General features: G+C 41.4%; 1 protein-coding gene across 1 annotated transcript in view; it reads left to right on the top strand.

Annotated features, from left to right (window-relative positions):
• Positions 1–19,784, top strand: part of LOC118374913 (alpha-1-syntrophin-like) — a 62,576-nt gene extending 42,792 nt beyond the window's left edge. The window contains exons 3-8 of the mRNA XM_035761402.2: positions 4,168–4,360; positions 9,905–10,094; positions 12,432–12,562; positions 14,285–14,481; positions 15,615–15,802; positions 16,834–19,784. Of these exons, the coding sequence (XP_035617295.1) occupies positions 4,168–4,360; positions 9,905–10,094; positions 12,432–12,562; positions 14,285–14,481; positions 15,615–15,802; positions 16,834–16,926 (992 nt within the window). The 3' untranslated portion in view covers positions 16,927–19,784. The remainder of the gene's footprint in view (positions 1–4,167; positions 4,361–9,904; positions 10,095–12,431; positions 12,563–14,284; positions 14,482–15,614; positions 15,803–16,833) is intronic.
• Positions 19,785–20,456: the final 672 nt, after the last annotated feature.

The following is a 20,456-nucleotide window of genomic DNA, read 5'->3' as shown; positions in this document are numbered from 1 at the left end:
ATTATAGGACTATTTCTCTCTATACCATTTGTATTTCATGTACCTTTGACTATTGGATGTTCTTATAAGGCACTTTAGTATTGCCAGTGTAACAGTATAGCTTCCGTCCCTCTCCTCGCTCCTACCTGGGCTCGAACCAGGAACACAACAACAACAGCCACCCTCGAAGCAGCAGAGCAAGGGGAAAAACTATGCAGAGCAAGGGGAACAACTTCTCCAAGTCTCAGAGCGAGTGACATTTGAAACGCTATTAGCGCGCACCCCGCTAACTAGCTTGCCATTTCACATCACATCGTTACACCAGCCTAATCTAGGCTTGAAGTCATAAATAGCAGAGCTGCTGGCAAAACGCATCAAAGTGCTGTTTGAATGAATGCTAATGAGCCTGCTGGTGCCTACCATCGCTCAGTCAGACTGCTCTATCAAATCATAGACTTAATTATAACATAATAACACCCAGAAAAGCGAGCCTTAGGTCATTAATATGGCCGAATCCGGAAAGGATCATATCGAAAACAAGACGTTTATTCGTTCAGTGAAATACAGAACCGTTCCATATTTTATCTAACGGGTGGCATCCATCAGTCTAAATATTCCTGTTACATTGCACAACCTTCAATGTTATGTCATAATTACGTAAAATTCTGGCAAATTAGTTCGCAATGAGCCAGGCAGCCCAAACTGTTGCATATACCCGGACTCTGCGTGCAATGAACGCAAGAGAAGTGACACAATTTCACCTGGTTAATATTGCCTGCTAACCTGGGTTTCTTCTAGCTAAATATACAGGTTTAAAAATATATAATTCTGTGTATTGATTTAAAAAAGGCATTGGTGTTTATGGTTAGTTACACATTGGAGCGACAGTCCTTTTTTGCGAATGCGCACTGCATCGATTATATGCAACGCAGGACACTCTAGATAAACTAGTAATATCATCAACCATGTGTAGTTATAACTAGTGATTATGATTGATTAAGTTTAATGCTAGCTAGCAACTTACCTTGGCTTCTTACTGCATTTGCGTAACAGGCAGGCTCCTCGTGAGGCAGGTGGTTAGAGCTTTGAACTAGTTAACCGTAAGGTTGCAAGATTGAATACCAAGATTGAATCTGTCGTTCTGCCCCTGAACAAGGCAATTAACCCACTGTTCCTAGGCCGTCATTGAAAATAAGAATGTGTTGTTAACTGACTTCCCTCGTTAAATAAAGATTCAATAAAGGTTTACGATTGTTATGAAAACTTGAAATCAGCCCTAATTAATTGGCCATTCCGATTAATCGATCGACCTCTACCAAACAATTCTATTTTTGTTTCATAAGACCAGAGGACATTTCTCCAAAAGTATAATCTTTGTCCCCATTTGCAGTTTTTATGGCTGTTTTTCCTCCAGCATCTTCACAAGGTCCTTTACTGTTGTTCTGGGATTGATTTGCATACTTTTCGCACCAAAGTACGTTCAACTCTAGGAGACAGAACACGTCTCCTTCCTGAGTGGTATGACGACTGCGTGGTCCCATGGTGTTCTTACCTGTGTACTATTGTTTGTACAGATGAACGTGGTACCTTCAGGCGTTTGGAAATTGCTCCCAAGGATGAACCAGACTTGTGGAGGTCTCCAATTATTTTTGTGAGGTCTTGGCGGATTTCTTTTGATTTCCCCATGATGTCAAGCAAATTAAGTTTGAAGGTAGGCCCTGAAATACATCCACAGGTACACCTCCAATTGACTCAAATGATGTCAATTAGCTTATCAGAAGCTTCTAAAGCCATGACATAATTTTCTGGAATTTTCCAAGCTGTTTAAAGGCACAGTCAACTTAGTTTATGTAAACTTCTGACCCACTGGAATTGTGATACAGTGAATTATAAGTGAAATAATCTGTCATTTAACAATTGTTGGAAACATTGATTGAAAAACAAGTTTTAATGACTCCAACCTAAGTGTATGTAAACTTCCGACTTCAACTGTAGAAGCAAAGTATCCAGGAGTCACTGAGGTTTGAAACAGTGTAGGGCTATCAGGTGCTTGTGTGTGTGCGTGTATGTGCGTATATGTAGGTCAGAGTTTGTTGTGTGAAAGTGTTGCCTAGTCAACCATGTTTGGGCTTTTGCAAGTGTGAGGGGTGTTAAACCAGCGTGTTTGAGACCACAGAGACAGCAGCCAGGTCGTGCAAGATCCACTGCGAAGTAGGACGTCGGGAGATGACTTGACAAACAGCCACTAGGGGCAACGGTGAGCGCTTACTATCCAGTAGGCTTGGTTTTACTAGGAGTCTCCGGCTCCGAGAGTCACGTGTTTTAACCCTATACCAAATCTTAATGGACAAACATCATTGAGTGAGTGAGTGAGTGAGTGAGTGAGTGAGTGAGTGAGTGAGTGAGTGAGTGAGTGAGTGAGTGAGTGAGTGAGTGAGTGAGTGAGTGAGTGAGTGAGTGAGAATAATGCTGACGGGGGTCTGGGTGAGAGACTGACTCACTGATTGAATGACTAACTTACTGACTGACTCACTTTCACTGACTGACTGACTCACTGGCTGACTAGCTGACACTGAGTCACTGACTGATTGAATCACTGACTGACTGAATCACTCACTGACTGACTCGCTGACACTGACTGACTCGCTGACTCATCAACACTGGCTGACTGACTGACTCATTCTCACTGACACTGACTGACTCACTGACACACTGACTGACTCACTGACTCACTGACGCTGACTGACTCACTGACGCTGACTGACTCACTGACGCTGACTGACTCACTGACGCTGACTGACTCACTGACGCTGACTGACTCACTGACACTGACTGACTCACTGACACACTGACTGACTCACTGACACTGACTGACTCACTGACACACTGACTGACTCACTGACACACTGACGCTGACTGACTCACTGACACTGACTGACTCACTGACACACTGACTGACTCACTGACACTGACTGACTCACTGACACACTGACTGACTCACTGACACTGACTGACTCACTGACACACTGACTGACTCACTGACACTGACTGACTCACTGACACACTGACTGACTCACTGACACACTGACGCTGACTGACTCACTGACGCTGACTGACTCACTGACGCTGACTGACTCACTGACGCTGACTCACTGACACTGACTGACTCCCTGACTGACCGACCGGGGCAGGGATGGGCAACTGACGGCCCGCGGCCTCCCTTTTGAAAGCCATCAGATCAATTTGTATATATTTTTTTCAACTCAGTCGGGGTCTCAAATGACTATTGAATAGAAGAATACACAAGGTCCAATTTCTACATTTGGTTGTGCATCATGTCAGTCACTGAAAGTCAGTCAATTAGCCCATGTCAGCAAACCTTTTTTAGATTGGTGTTAGTCTAGCGGCCAGCTATCTAAACTTAGTAATCATGGTCCACTGATTGTTGTTAGTGTCACTCAGATATCATATTAAAAACATTTCTCTGTGCTCTATGGCAAAATGTGTGGAATTGCATCATGAAATGTGTTATAAAATCCATGTGTAGGAATAGGAGGCCATGTGTAGGAATAGGAGGCCATGTGTAGGAATAGGAGGCCATGTGTAGGAATAGGAGGCCATGTGTAGGAATAGGAGGCCATGTGTAGGAATAGGAGGCCATGTGTAGGAATAGGAGGCCATGTGTAGGAATAGGAGGCCATGTGTAGGAATAGGAGGCCATGTGTAGGAATAGGAGGCCATGTAAGAGAGAAGGGATGCGTGGTGTGCAGGGTGAGCAGAGGATCAGGATTTGACTCAGTGACTTCATAAGTCACAGCAGTGAAAGATAATACTTATGAAGTTCACAACATTGATAAGATACCAGGCTATACTCCAAACTCCAAGTTAATTTGACTAATCAACCTTCTAATGCACACTCCATTAGCTAAACATTGAGGGGTGGTTTGCCGGACACGAATCAGGCGTAGTTCTGAATTAAAAATGATTCTCAATGGAGATTTTTAGTCTTGGTTTACAGGCTTAATCTGTGTCTAGGAAACCAAACCTTATAGTATCAAAGTCGGAATAGTTGTTCTTACTCTCACTGCTTCCAATTCACCTGATATGATACCTTACATACCTTCCTTCTCCCTCTCAATATGAATCCTCCTTAATACAACTCTCCCCATCTCTTGTTTCCTATCTCAGTGAAATACATCAAGGAGATGTCAGCCTTCTTTAAGAACACCTTGCCCGGTGCACCCCTACCCTGGGACTCCCCTCATGCCACGCCACAGAAGGGCGCAGACGCCCCCCCTACTGAGCTGAAGGAGGCCAGGACCATCCCCCTGAAAATGTGCCAGGTGACCAGGAAGCAGTGCCCCCCGGACACAGAGAACAGGTACTGTGGGTGGAACCCAGTTCAATGGGGAACTGAGTTACATGATCAGAGCGAGACAGAGAGAGAGGAAAAAGAGAGAGAGAGAGCGGGAGACGGACGGAGAGGCGGAAGGAGAGACAGAGAGAGGGAGACGGACGGAGAGAGGGAGAAACTGGGTACGATAGCTTGTATCTTGAATTCAGTAAGATGTTCATGAAGTCAGATGACTCACAAGGCACTCCTTTTGGAATCTAAATCAAGGCTCCTTGAATATAACGAGCACTCTACATTTGAATATTTACCTGATGCAAAGTCACACTCATTTTTCTCACCAACGAAGAACGAAGCCAACATCAGCGTGAGCTTTGGTTGTGAATGGTATGAACTTTCAACTCTTATTCACTACAGAAGTGATACCTAGCAACAGCAGCTGCATACGCAGGTTAGGAAGGAACAGACAGAGTATTCCGTCTATCAGACAACGACGTTACTACAACGTATCCAATTTACCAGCAGAGACATTCTTCAAAGGACTCGGTTGGGCAACACGGCTTCCATCTACCACCAACCTACCGAAGCGCAGCTCAGAGTAAATATTTTATTGCATTTTCCTTTTCCAAATGGCCGGTAATTTAGAATGCATAAGATTCTGTATTTATGATAGCACAGCTTCGCCCTTTGTTCCTCAGTCTTCCCGCTCTTTCACTCAAACCCAGCCCTTTTATTTTGTGTAACCAGCTGTCATATCTGTTCCGCCCGCTAGGGGCGTTTTCCTTTATGATGTAATTTGTCATTAATTATGATTTAATTATGTGTAATTCTGTGTGATTAGTTAGGTATTTAGTAAATAAGTAATTAAACCCAATTTTGTATTGCTGATTCAACCTGTTAGCCAGGGTTCGTGCAGATAACCAAGAATTTACAACTTTCAGATGAGACTGAATTAAGATGACGATTAATATTGACTGCTATTGATATAAAATATTACTAGGTCTTTAATAGTTTATTCGGAAGATAACAGCTCTATAAATATTATTTCCTGGTGCCCCGACTCTCTAGTTAATTACATTTACATGATTAGCTCAATCAGGTAATATTAATTACGGATCAATTATTTTATAGAATAGCATGTCACTTAATCCGGCATAGCCAAAGACACGACAGGAACAATAGTGTGTATGGGTCCTGCTTCATCTCTCTTCATATTTCACCCCTTATGGCTTGTTCCAGGTGAAAACGTTGAAATATTTCAACGAGAATCTACAGCACACTGGTATTGGGTTACCTTGTACGCTCCACAATGAGCTTTAATATAGCGCTCTATGTGAACAGACCCAACGCCATGGTAAACCTAAGCACTTGCTGTAGTGCTATAGGTCTGGGGGTGTGTCAGAAATATTTTTGCTATTTTCACAGCCGTTATTATGAGCGCAATCGCTGGCGCAAAATGACTGGGTTTTGATGAGTAGGCAAGTTGTAGTGATACTGCATGCGTTCGTCTCAAGTTCTGTTGGTTATTGACTAGTGATGGGGGCAAAAATTGATACAGTTACATATCGAGATATTATTTTGGACTAATATATCGTATCGGTTTGACAATATAACAATATTATTTTTGCGCTAGTTGGCTGTACTTGCAACACATGTTGTATCAGTTAAGAGCGTTGGGCCAGTAACCGAAATGTCGCTGGTTCGAATCAAAATCTAATTTTATTGGTTGCGTACCCATATACAGTGCCTTGCGAAAGCATTCGGCCCCCTTGAACTTTGCGAACTTTTGCCACATTTCAGGCTTCAAACATAAAGATATAAAACTGTATTTTTTGTGAAGAATCAACAAGTGGGACACAATCATGAAGTGGAACGACATTTATTGGATATTTCAAACTTTTTTAACAAATCAAAAACTGAAAAATTGGGCGTGCAAAATTATTCAGCCCCCTTAAGTTAATACTTTGTAGCGCCACCTTTTGCTGCGATTACAGCTGTAAGTCGCTTGGGGTATGTCTCTATCAGTTTTGCACATCTAGAGACTGACATGTTTTCCCATTCCTCCTTGCAAAACAGCTCGAGCTCAGTGAAGTTGGATGGAGAGCATTTGTGAACAGCAGTTTTCAGTTCTTTCCACAGATTCTCGATTGGATTCAGGTCTGGACTTTGACTTGGCCATTCTAACACCTGGATATGTTTATTTTTGAACCATTCCATTGTAGATTTTGCTTTATGTTTTGGATCATTGTCTTGTTGGAAAACAAATCTCCGTCCCAGCCTCAGGTCTTTTGCAGACTCCATCAGGTTTTCTTCCAGAATGGTCCTGTATTTGGCTCCATCCATCTTCCCATCAATTTTAACCATCTTCCCTGTCCCTGCTGAAGAAAAGCAGGCCCAAACCATGATGCTGCCACCACCATGTTTGACAGTGGGGATTGTGTGTTCAGGGTGATGAGCTGTGTTGCTTTTACGCCAAACATAACGTTTTGAATTGTTGCCAAAAAGTTCAATTTTGGTTTCATCTGACCAGAGCACCTTCTTCCACATGTTTGGTGTGTCTCCCAGGTGGCTTGTGGCAAACTTTAAACGACACTTTTTATGGATATCTTTAAGAAATGGCTTTCTTCTTGCCACTCTTCCATAAAGGCCAGATATGTGCAATATACGACTGATTTTTGTCCTATGGACAGAGTCTCCCACCTCAGCTGTAGATCTCTGCAGTTCATCCAGAGTGATCATGGGCCTCTTGGCTGCATCTCTGATCAGTCTTCTCCTTGTATGAGCTGAAAGTTTAGAGGGACGGCCAGGTCTTGGTAGATTTGCAGTGGTCTGATACTCCTTCCATTTCAATATTATCGCTTGCACAGTGCTCCTTGGGAAATATTTTTGTATCCAAATCCGGCTTTAAACTTCTTCACAACAGTATCTCGGACCTGCCTGGTGTATTCCTTGTTCTTCATGATGCTCTCTGCGCTTTTAACGGACCTCTGAGACTATCACAGTGCAGGTGCATTTATACGGAGACTTGATTACACACAGGTGGATTGTATTTATTATCATCATTAGTCATTTAGGTCAACATTGGATCATTCAGAGATCCTCACTGAACTTCTGGAGAGAGTTTGCTGCACTGAAAGTAAAGGGGCTGAATAATTTTGCACGCCCAATTTTTCAGTTTTTGATTTGTTAAAAAAGTTTGAAATATCCAATAAATGTCGTTCCACTTCATGATTGTGTCCCACTTGTTGTTGATTCTTCACAAAAAAATACAGTTTTATATCTTTATGTTTGAAGCCTGAAATGTGGCAAAAGGTTGCAAAGTTCAAGGGGGCCGAATACTTTCGCAAGGCACTCTATAGCAGATGTTATTGCCGGTGTAATAAAATCTGTTGATGTGCTCTTGAGCAAGGCACTTAACACTCATTGCTTCTGTAAGTCCCTCTGGATAAGAACGTCTGCTAAATGATTAAAATGGCAATTTAATACATATCGTATCGGCACCAAAGTATTGTGATATCATATTGCGAGGTCCCTGGCAATAACCCGCCCTATAATTGACAGTCTTTGCGTTGTCATCAATTCCATTTTGTCTGGGAGCACGGAATATCCTTGTCCTAGTCCATTGTGGATTCATACGACAGTCCAGTGTGGATTCATATGACAGTCCATTGTGGATTCATACAACAGTTTAGTAATAGCATAGGTAAGAGTAATAAGTGATAGCAACATTTGTTTTTAAATCCAGTGTATTCTGTAATTGCCTTATGTAAGTATAGGTCTTTAAGTAATCGCAGTTCTCCTCAAATACAATTTACAGGAGCGTAGTATTTTTTATCATATGTGTGCACGTTCTCAACAAGCAAGATATAGCCTAGGCCTATAATATGGCGTATAGGACTGAACATTTTGAAAAGCCTATGTTTGGAGGAGTGTGTCTTTGGCGCTCTTTTGGAAATGGAGAGGGATAGAAGCCAAATGTAGTAATGCACTGTAGGTAGGCCTATGTGAGTTGTGAATAATGTAGTAATGCACTGTAGGTAGGCCTATGTGAATTGTGAATAATGTAGTAATGCACTGTAGGTAGGCCTATGTGAGTTGTGAATAATGTAGTAATGCACTGTAGGTAGGCCTATGTGAATTGTGAATAATGTAGTAATGCACTGCAGGTAGGCCTATGTGAATTGTGAATAATGTAGTAATGCACTGCAGGTAGGCCTATGTGAATTGTGAATAATGTAGTAATGCACTGCAGGTAGGCCTATGTGAGTTGTGAATAATGTAGTAATGCACTGCAGGTAGGCCTATGTGAATTGTGAATAATGTAGTAATGCACTGTAGGTAGGCCTATGCGAATTGTGAATAATGTAGTAATGCACTGTAGGTAGGCCTATGTGAGTTGTGAATAATGTAGTAATGCACTGTAGGTAGGCCTATGTGAATTGTGAATAATGTAGTAATGCACTGCAGGTAGGCCTATGTGAATTGTGAATAATGTAGTAATGCACTGTAGGTAGGCCTATGTGAGTTGTGAATAATGTAGTAATGCACTGTAGGTAGGCCTATGTGAGTTGTGAATAATGTAGTAATGCACTGTAGGTAGGCCTATGTGAATAATGTAGAAATGCACTGCAGGTAGGCCTATGTGAATTGTGAATAATGTAGAAATGCACTGCAGGTAGGCCTATGTGAATTGTGAATAATGTAGTAATGCACTGCAGGTAGGCCTATGTGAATTGTGAATAATGTAGTAATGCACTGTAGGTAGGCCTATGTGAATAATGTAGAAATGCACTGCAGGTAGGCCTATGTGAATTGTGAATAATGTAGAAATGCACTGCAGGTAGGCCTATGTGAATTCTGAATAATGTAGTAATGCACTGTAGGTAGGCCTATGTGAATTGTGAATAATGCAAAAGCATGACGGAAAAAGCTTCACGAGTAGATCATTTAGAATCCTTCTATGGACGGGCTTCTTGGTTAATGCATGGCCAGGATAAAGAAGACACCCAACACATTGCTGTTGAACCAGCCTTCATTATAGTAGGGTAAGGGTAGTTTATTAATCAAATAAAACAGAGAAGAAAAATTGTTACAGGAAAATAACTTAAATGTTTGTAAATATCACTGGAGTCACTGGATTATCTCATCTCTCGTTGCATGATGGGCATATAGCCGACATGCAGGGTTTTTACATACATCCTCAATAACAACAGAAGCATCGCAGCTGGATAGGCTGCGCTTACATTGTCAAAATCCATGTCATAACCAACTGGGTTTCTGCTAAAGCCAGCTTTGTCCAGAGGTAAAGGAGAGGAGAGTTTTAATAGGATGTAAATGTATTTGTCACAGGAGGCAAGCTAATTGACCCTCCTCAACTTCTAGGGTCATCAAAATGGATTTTAGTGCATTCTCCAGGGACCTGACCACAGCTAACACTGTTTTCTTGTGTGCGTCTCTCCCCTTTCTCTCCTTACCTCTTTTCTTTCTCCATGTCTCTCACTTCACCCCCTCCCTCTCTCTCTTTCTGTCGCCTCTCTCTCCCCCTTTCCCACTCCCTCTCTCCCCTCCACACAGGTACTTTGAGGTGATCTCGTCCAGCAGAAAGAGCTCCGTGTTCCTGAGGGCCAAGGACCCTGCCATGGCCCAGTCCTGGTATAACGCCATCCAAGCCGGGGTTTCGGCCCTGGTGCCCCGAGTCAGGGATGAGCTGAGGGCCATGCAGGCGGGCCTGGAGGTCAAACACATGGGATGGATCACTGAGCAGGTACAAAGAGTCAAAGGTCAAATGTGAGTTTGTGTTAGGCTTTATGTATTTCTATTTATGGCAGCCTGCCCTGGGTCCAAATAATAACTTTGAACATTTGCTTTAGACTTCCTGGAGTCCCAGGTGGGCGGGTCTTTGTATTCTCGGGACTTTTCGCAACAGACAAACTCAATCAAGCACTGATAAAGTATTTGAAATGATTTTAAATAGTATTTGATCCCAGGTCTTGGCGCAATTATTTCTTTACTTGTTAGTTTTGACAAATGGTAAAAACCGAACTAAGACAGGCCTCTCTATTGGCTAGTCAGCTAATGTGTCTCCTGAGTGCGTTCCAATAAACATTGTCTGTAACATCAGTTGTTGTGACTGAAAATGTAATCTGGTTTATATCTTGGCATTTTATTGATGCGAAGGCCAGATTAGCAATGTCTGACTCAAAAGAATGTCTGACTCAAACACTGTGTGCATTAAGTGCATTAAGTGCATTAGAGACTAGTCTAGTGTCTGTTTAGTCTGTTAAGTGACTTTCTGAGAAGATTGTTTGCGCTAGCCTTGTGCTGAGGAGCTGCCAATTAGAAAGTCGTATGTGCCTTGAAAAGGCGAAAGAATGAAACATATACAGTTGAAGTGGGTCAGAAGTTTACATACACTCAATCAGTATTTGGTAGCATTGCCTTTGAATTGTTTAACTTGGGTCAAACATTTCTGTTAGCCTTCCACAAGCTTCCCACAATATGTTGGGTGAATTTTGGCCCATTCCTCTTGACAGAGCTGGTGTAACTGAGTCAGGTTTGTAGGTCTCCTTGCTCGCACACACTTTTTCAGTTCTGCCCACAAATCTTCTATGGGATTGAGGTTAGGGCTTTGTGATGGCCACTCCAATACCATGACTTTGTTGTCCTGAAGCCATTTTCCACAACTTAGGAAGTATGCTTGAGGTCATTGTCCATTTGGAAGACCCATTTGCGACTAAGCTTCAACTTTCTTGAGCAATATTCTTGAGATGTTGCTTCAATATATCCACATAATTTTCCTCCCTCATGATGCCATCTATTTTGTGAAGTGCACCAGTCCCTCCTGCAGCAAAGCACCCACACAACATGATGCTGCCACCCTCGTGCTTCACGGTTGGTATGGTGTTCTTCGGCTTGCAAGCCTCCCCTGTTTTCCTCCAAACATAACTATGGTCATTATGGCCAATCAGTTATATTTTTGTTTCATCAGACCAGAGGACATTTCTCCAAAAAGTATGATCTTTGTCCCCATGTGCAGTTGCAAACCGTAGTCTGGCTTTTTTATGGTGGTTTTGGAGCAGTGGCTTCTTCCTTGCTGAGCGGCCTTTTAGGTTAAGTCGATATAGGACTTGTTTTACTGTGGATATAGATACTTTTGTACCTGTTTCCTCCAGCATCTTCACAAGGTCCTTTGTTGTTCTGGGATTTATTTGCACTTTTTGGGCACCAAAGTATGTTCATCTCTCGGAGACAGAACGCTTCTGCTTCCTGAGCGGTATGACGGCTGTTGAAATACATCCACATTTACACCTCCAATTGCCTCAAATTATGTCAATTAGCCTATCAGAAGCTTCTAAAGCCATGACATCATTTTCTGGAATTTTTCAAGCTGTATAAATGCACAGTCAACTTAGTGTATGTAAACTTCTGACAAAACTGGAATTGTGATACAGTGAATTAATTATAAGTGAAATAATCTGTCTGTAAACAATTGTTGAAAAATGACTTGTGTCATGCACAAAGTAAATGTCCTAAAATAAATTGCCAAAACTATAGTTTGTTAACAAGAAATGTATGGAGTGGTTAAAAAAACAGTTTTAATGACTCCAACCTAAGTGTATGTAAACTTCCGACTTCAACTGTACAACGCATATTGTTGAAAACCCAACAACAAAGACAACAATGTCTAAAACCCTTTGATGGATGGAACAGGATCATTATAGACCTACAAGACATTGACTTTTCCAAGAAAATATTTCTGTTCATGTTTTTAATTGTCCTTGCCCACTGTGAATTCTGACAAATAGACATTCTTTGGAATGAAAAGAGACAAATGTGAACCTACTGATCAAATAGTCACTAACAAGACACCCATTGGTATGCTTCAGGCGAAATTATGTTACACATTTTCCCTGCTTGTACTTCAGTATGGAATTGAAATTAATATTTGATGTTAATATTTGATGTTAACCTTTAGCCAAGGAGGTATTTAAATATTTGACAGTGTGTGCATTACATTCATAGGGATGTGTACATATGTTGTGATATGAGTCATGAAAAGTGTGTGTGTGTGTGTTGTCTGTTTGTCCTCCTCTCCCTCAAGGCGACCCAGGGTCCAGAGAGACCGGTGCTGGCTCTGCTGACTGAGAGAGACCTGCTGCTGTACCCCACCCTTCCTGACAGTAAAGACGGCATCAACAGCCCAGCCAAGAGCCACCCGCTCATCACAACTCGGTAGGATCGACACAATAAAAACGATGCACTGCACTTAGACCACACGGTTGAACATCTTTCAAAAGCATTTAGTCAAATAGCCATTTTCACAAAACTGTCAACATTGATGGCTGAGTTTAGTCTGTGAAAATGGGCAGTATATCTAATATTATCTATTTCTAGGCTACTAAATGCTTTTTAGCCTATACAACCACACCCCCAGTCCCCCAAAAGCAGCCTTTTCGTAAAGCTCTTAAGCCTTGTTCACACTGCAGGCCTTAATGCTCAAATCACTTTTGTTTTTCCAATCCGTTTTGGAATACTGACTGTCCAAACAGCAAGTAATTTGCTGACATGGCTATGCTAGTTGTCATAGTAACATCGGGTGTGTGCAGTGGTGTAGGCTGATTGGTAGTAGTGCTCCTGCTTCCTATCACTCAGAAGTTATGTAGCATGCTAACAACGCCTGTCATGGATGTTTCCCAGTTTCTTTGAATGTTCAAAATCATAGTGTAAGAAAACTTTTAAAGCCTCAAAGGATAAGATGATCCAACTTTCAAAACAAGTAATTTTGGCCAAGGCAGGCAACTAGCTAGCTAGGTAGCTGTTCAGATTTCTAGCACATTCACTCATTTGTTTGTTAACAATTAACAAGCTGCTGACAGTAAAACTGTCAGCAGAGTAGCTAGCAAGCAACAAGATACTGTATGTCAAATATCAGGGCAAATAAATCAGATATGACTGTTGAGACACAAATCACACGGCAAGGAATCAGATTTGTTTCTAACTTCAAACCACCTACGAAGATGGTTTGAAATATGGCTTCAAATATCAGATTCCATAGATTTGGCTGTTCAGACTGCAGGAAAAAGAACAGATTCAAATCACTTCCAATGTGAACACTGCTTTAATGCTCTCTTAAAGGGGTGAGCAATGGAAATGGCTATGGTTGCTATATTTTATTTTTTTATTTGACCTTTATTTAACTAGGCAAGTCAGTTAAGAACAAAATCTTATTTTCAATGACGGCAGAACGATAGATTTGTACCTTGTCAGCTCAGGGATTTGAACTTGCAACCTTCCGGTTACTAGCCCAATGCACTAACCACTAGGCTACCCTGCCGCCCCATTGATTTGCCAGTGCAAATAATGCAGTCAGAACTTGCAGATACATCATACAAATATTAACGAAAAGACACATAGAAAGGTTTAACCCTATAAGGTTTTCTAACTTTAAGTCTAAGCCGTTGGGCAGGTGGGGTTCTTAGCTGACATATGGAATTGTTTTAAGATGGTCTTACTATGGATCATATAGCTATTTGATTTAGGATTTTAGGACCCCTTTAGGTATAAAATATTGAATTTGGCCTTTACTTACTAGCCCAGAGAAACGCATTGAATAACATGAGAAAAAGACAGTCAAAAAATAAATAAAAAGAAACAAGGTTTTGCAGTGTTTGTCCTTTATCTAGGAGATATAAGAAAGCTCAGGAAATATACAGCACAAGTCAAAAGTTTAGACACACCTTCTCATTCCAGGGTTTTTCTGTATTTTTACTATTTTCTACATTGTAGAATAATAGTGAAGACATCAAAACTATGAAATAACACATATGGGATCATGTTTTAACCAATAAAGTGTTAAAACAAAATATATTTTATATTTGAGATTCTTCTTTGCACACTGTTCTCTCTTCCAACCTCTTACCACATTTCCCCTCTATTCCTTCCTGTCTCCTCCAGACTGGTCCACTCAGGACCGGGGAAAAGCTCTCCCCTGCTGGACTCGGAGCTGTCCTTTGGGCTGCGCACCGGCACCAAGCAGGGCGTGGAGACCCACTTGTTCCGGGTGGACTCGGCCAAGGAGCTTTCAGCCTGGACCCACATGCTGGTGGACGGCTGCCACAACGCTGCCGAGCTCATCCAGGAGGTCACCACAGGTATAGATAAAGGAGTAGCAGATTAAGTTAGCCCACTGGGGGAGTTAATGCGAGTCTTCAGATCTCAGACAAGGTTCCAGTTGGGGAATGAGGAGCCTCTGCCAAGTTAGCCCGCTGAGCTAATGCATGAGCTCAGGAAGCTAACACAAGTCTTCAAGTCTCTGACAGGGTTTCAATACAGAACCATGTTCGTGTGATGAGGGGTCTGAGACTGGAGTACTTGCATTAGGTCTATGTGGACTTTTCCATGAATTCAATGAATGTTAATTCCCTTCCTGAAAAGGAATTGAACCCATCTCTAATGTCAAATAATATGCCAGGTCCCACTTAATCAAAACAAACAGCTACAAATACTACATACAGGGCATTCAAAAGTCAACCTGTACTTTCAAAAACATTGTAAATTGATTGATAATCAAGTTAGTGCATGGTGTCACCTACAAGAGTGTGTCACTATAGCAATGAATCGTTGCTGCAGCACAACTACTTTTTGGGGCAGCAGGTGGTTAGAGTGTTGGGCCAGTAACCAAACGGTTGCTAGATCGAATCCCTGAGCTGACCAGGTAAAAATCTGTCGTTCTGCCATTGAACAAGGCAACCTCCCCTGCTGGACTCAGAGCCATCATTGTAAATAAGAATTTGTTCTTAACTGACTTGCCTTGTTAAATAAAATAAAAATAAAATAAAAAATGGTTGAAAAGTTGCATTTTACGGCTCCAATAAATCATCATGAATGGCTGCAAGACAGCTGCAGCAAAGACCTTCAGCAAGTATGCAGGTCTGGCTGTTTTATATAGGGTAGTACTGCCCTCTGCTGGCGTTGGGGTGTGTTAAACCATAAAAACAATAAAAAGCCACTCATTGCATTCATATTCACTGTGATAGAACAGATCAGTCAATCAACTACTATACCTTCAGTATTCAGTTTTGTAAATGGAGTGTTACAGAAACACAGAGCAACCTATAATCAGAACCTTTAGGGGCAGTTTCCTGGTTTTCCTGATCCTGGACTAAAAAGCAAGAGAATCCATTGAGAATGCTTTTTGGTCGAGCACTTAGGCCTAGTGTATGTCTGGAAAAACCGGCCCTTAATGACCAACCTTCCTAATGCCTATATCTGTGGTCCCTGGCAGCCTGCAGCTGGAACGGGAAGGAGTGCAACCTGGGAGTGCACATCGACGAGGGCTTTAGCCTGTTCACTGAGGAGATGGGCATCAGAAAAACGGTGCTCCTCCAGCAACCCTTCGAGCGTCTGCGCATGTCCTCCGATGACGGTGTACACATGATCTTCCTCGACTTTGGAGGGCCAGAGGCTGAGATTGTGAGTTTGATTGTTGACTGAGTGTTTTGCTTGGTGTTGGTTGGTTGGTCTCTCTCTCTCTCTCTCTCTCTCTCTCTCTCTCTCTCTCTCTCTCTCTCTCTCTCTCTCTCTCTCTCTCTGTCTCTCTCTGTCTCTCTGTCTCTCTGTCTCTGTGTCTCTGTGTGTGTGTTTTAACAGAGTAGTCATTGTTTGCTATGCTAACATACTGCTCTGCTAACATACTCAACTATAACATCGTCAAAGGTAATTAACATCTCTCTCTCTTCCCTCTGCCTCCCTCTCTCTTCCTCCTTCCCTCTGCCTCCCTCTCTCTTCCTCCTTCCCTCTGCCTCCCTCTCCCTCTCTCTTCCTCCTTCCCTCTGCCTCCCTCTCCCTCTCTCTTCCTCCTTCCCTCTGCCTCCCTCTCCCTCTCTCTTCCTCCTTCCCTCTGCCTCCCTCTCCCTCTCTCTTCCTCCTTCCCTCTGCCTCCCTCTCCCTCTCTCTTCCTCCTTCCCTCTGCCTCCCTCTCCCTCTCTCTTCCTCCTTCCCTCTGCCTCCCTCTCCCTCTCTCTTCCTCCTTCCCTCTGCCTCCCTCTCCCTCTCTCTTCCTCCTTCCCTCTGCCTCCCTCTCCCCTCTCTTCCTCCTTCCCTCTGCCTCCCTCTCTCTTCCTCCTTCCCTCTGCCTCCCTCTCTCTTCCTCCTTCCCTCTGCCTCCCTCTCTCTTCCTCCTTCCCTCTGCCTCCCTCTCTCTTCCTCCTTCCCTCTGCCTCCCTCTCTCTTCCTCCTTCCCTCTGCCTCCCTCTCTCTTCCTCCTTCCCTCTGCCTCCCTCTCTCTTCCTCCTTCCCTCTGCCTCCCTCTCTCTTCCTCCTTCCCTCTGCCTCCCTCTCTCTTCCTCCTTCCCTCTGCCTCCCTCTCTCTTCCTCCTTCCCTCTGCCTCCCTCTCCCTCTCTCTTCCTCCGTCCCTCTGCCTCCCTCTCCCTCTCTCTTCCTCCTTCCCTCTGCCTCCCCCTTCCTCTCTCCCTCTCTCTTCCTCCCTCTTCCTCCCTTGCAGCAACTGGACCTCCACTCCTGCCCCAAGACCATGGTGTTCATTATCCACTCCTTCCTCTCTGCTAAGGTCAAGCGGCTAGGCCTGTTAGCATGATAACAGATTGACCTGCAACCCCTCTGCCCACCCTGAAAAACCACCGAAGCGTATTTACACGAAGCCATGACTCTAACATTAGGAGGATGAGATATCACTACAGAGGACATGTCACCACTCTGTTTTAAACCGCCACCAAGGGGTTACAACAGACAGCATCAAAAATCATGACGGCTTCTAAATTTGTTACAGAATTTTCAAATGTTACCTGCACTGTTTACTGATTGAATTATTCAGAGAGGTTTGTGTTTTATCATCCTAAATGTACGTTACTTTTTTGTTTTGGCCATTTTGAGAAACATTATTTTATGTCTGCTATTAAGGATGTTTTCCAAGTGCTGATTCAGAGACATTTTGAGTCTCCCTGCATTTCTTTAGTAGATTCATAAATGTTTCCCATAGCCAATATCAACATGAAGATAAACTATATGTCATAAAGCTGATTTTAAACTTAACCCCTAAATGGATTATTGCCACTGTTAAGTGAAATTACTAAACAAAAACCCCACTCTCCAACTAACTTGAATGACCTTATGCATAAGAGTACTATGCCTTTGTATCGATACAATATATACATATTTCGACACTATAACTTCTGACATGAAGTTCACCCTCTAGATCATTTTAATTTTGATGAAAGACGGATGGAATAGTTTTAACGTTGGTATTACCAGAGCCTTATAGCTGTAGGTGTTTGGACATAGAAACCTACAGTGCCTTCATAAAGTATAACATTTTTTTTGACTTGTTCCACATTGTGTTGTGTTACAGCCTACATTAAACATGGATTAAATATTTTTTTCTCATCCATCTACACACAATACCCCATAATGACAAAGTGAAAACATGTTTTTAGAAATGTTTGCAAATGAATTGAAATGCAGAAATATCTCATTTACATAAGTATTCACACCCATAAGATATGTTAGAATATAATATATGATAACAATACGTAGATACGTAGAATGTATGCACACATGACTGTAAGTCGCTTTGGATAAAAGCGTCTGCTAAATGGCATATATTATATATTATATGTTAGAATCATCTTTGTCAGTGATTACAGAGTCTTTCTGGGTAAAGTCTCTAAGAGCTGTGCACACCTGGATTGTACAATATTTGCACATCATTATTTTTAAAATTCTACAAGCTCTGTCAAGTTGGTTGTTGATCATTGCTAGACAGCCACTCAGGATCATTCCATGTTGTCTTGTTAAGCAACTCAACAGCAACAGTTTATATTTGGTCTTTTAGGTTGTTGTCCTGCTGAAGGATGAATTTGTCTCCCAGTGTCTGTTGGAAAGCAGACTGAACCAGGATTTCCTTTAGGATTTTGCCTGTGCTTAGTAGCTCCATTGCAGAGGACAAGCATACCCATAATATAATTCAGCCACCACCATGCTTGAAGATGTGAAAAGTGGTACTCAGTGAGGTGTGTATTTGCCCCATACATAATGCTTTGTATATAGAACATGACATTAATTTATTTTCCAAGTGTTTTGCCGTATTACTTTAGTGCCTTATTGCGAACAGGATGCATGTTTTGGAATATCTTTATTCTGTACAGGCTTCCTTCTTTTCACTCTGTCATTTAGGTTAGTATTGTGGAGTAACTATAATGTTGTTGATCCATCCTCAGTTTTCTCCCATCACAGCCATTAAACTCTGTAACTGTTTTAAAGTCACCATTGGCCTCATGGTGAAATCCCTAAGCGGTTTCCTTCTTCTCCGGCAACTGAGTTAGGAAGGACTCCTGTATCTTTGTAGTGACTGGGTGTATTGATACACCATCCAAAGTGTAATTAATAACTTCACTATGCTCAAAGGGGTGTAAAATTTCAGCTTTTTATTTTTACCCATCTACCAATAGGTGCCCTTCTTTGCGAAGCATTGGAAAACCTCAGGTCTTTGTGGTTGAATCTGTTTTTTAAATTCACTGCTCGACTGAGGGACCTTACAGATAATACATTGTATGTGTGGGGTACAGAGATGAGGTAGTCATTCAAAAATCATGTTAAACATTATTATTGCACACAGAGTGAGTCCATGCAACTCATTATGTGACTGTTAATTATACACATTTTTACTCCTGAACTTATTTAGGCTTGTCATAACAAAGGGGTTGAATACTTATTGACTCAAGACATTTCAGCTTTTCATTTTCAACAAATTTGTGAACATTTCTAAAAACAATTCCACTTTGACATTATGGGGTATGGTATGTAGGTCAGTGACACAATCTCAATTTAATCCATTTTAAATTCAGGCTGTAACACAACAAAATGTGGAAAAAGTCAAAGGGTGTGAGTACTTTCTGAAGGAACTGTATGTATATATTTAGGTCTGGGTATAACATTATCAATTAATACATTGATAGTGTTTCATATTGAAACAGCAATGAGTTCTCAGAATATATGCAGCAGGTACTGAGATGATATATTGAAACCTCCTTACAAAGCTAGTTGAATTTGTCTTAACGACTACAGCCAAAATCACAGATGCATTTGAGAGATATCAGCTTGTTGTGGCGTAATGGTGCGGTTTTCATACAGCTTTAGTCTTTTTGTTAGTGTGTGTATTTACAGAAATCATCGCAAACAACTGAAAATGAACAAAAATGGCATCTATATTTTACATGACGATGTGTTCAATTGACCCCATTTCTTTTGTGTCAATGGGATATCCACAATTTGTGGCCTTCTCTCTACAATGCTAAACAAACTTATATTAATATATTTCAAAACTAAAACTTTTTTGCTTTCACGAATACAAATGTATTGTATATTCTTATTTAAACAAAAGGTGTGCCTTGCAGGGTTGTTTGTATATAAAAGTGTAATAAACTTTGTTAACTTTTACTGTTCTTTATTGGTAGATCTTTAGATTATATTATTTTATTTAACCTTTATTTTAACAGTGAAGACAAATTGAGAACTAGGTCTCTTCAAATGCGCACTGTTTAATAAAACCTAAATATACATACACACACACATATATATATATATATATATATATATATATATATATATATATATATATATATATATATATATATATATATATATATATATATATATACATACATACATACATACATTGCATCCGGAACATATTCAGACCCCTTCACTTCATCCACATCTTGTTACGTTACAGCCTTATTCTAAAACGCATTAAATAAAATAATTTCCTCATCAATCTATACACAATACCCCATAATGACAACGTGAAAACCGGTTCTAACATTTTTGCAAAAAACACAAAAATATGAAATACCTTATTAAACAGAAGTATTCAGACCCTTTGATATGAGACTGGAAATTGACCAGGCGCATCCTGTTTCCATTGATCATCCTTGATGTTTCTAAAACTTTATTGGGGCCTGCCTGTGGTAAATTCAATTGATGGGACATGATTTGGAAAGGCACACTGTCTATATATAAGGTCCCACAGTTGACAGTGCATGTCAGAGCAAAAGTCAAACCATAAGGCCAAAGGAATTGTCCGTAGAGCTCCGAGATAGGATTCAAGGT

This window comes from Oncorhynchus keta, chromosome 21 (genome assembly GCF_023373465.1).
Source record: "Oncorhynchus keta strain PuntledgeMale-10-30-2019 chromosome 21, Oket_V2, whole genome shotgun sequence".
Taxonomy (NCBI): domain Eukaryota; kingdom Metazoa; phylum Chordata; class Actinopteri; order Salmoniformes; family Salmonidae; genus Oncorhynchus; species Oncorhynchus keta.
The sequence above is the reverse complement of the archived record's forward strand: the minus strand, read 5'-3'. Positions and strand labels throughout refer to the sequence as shown.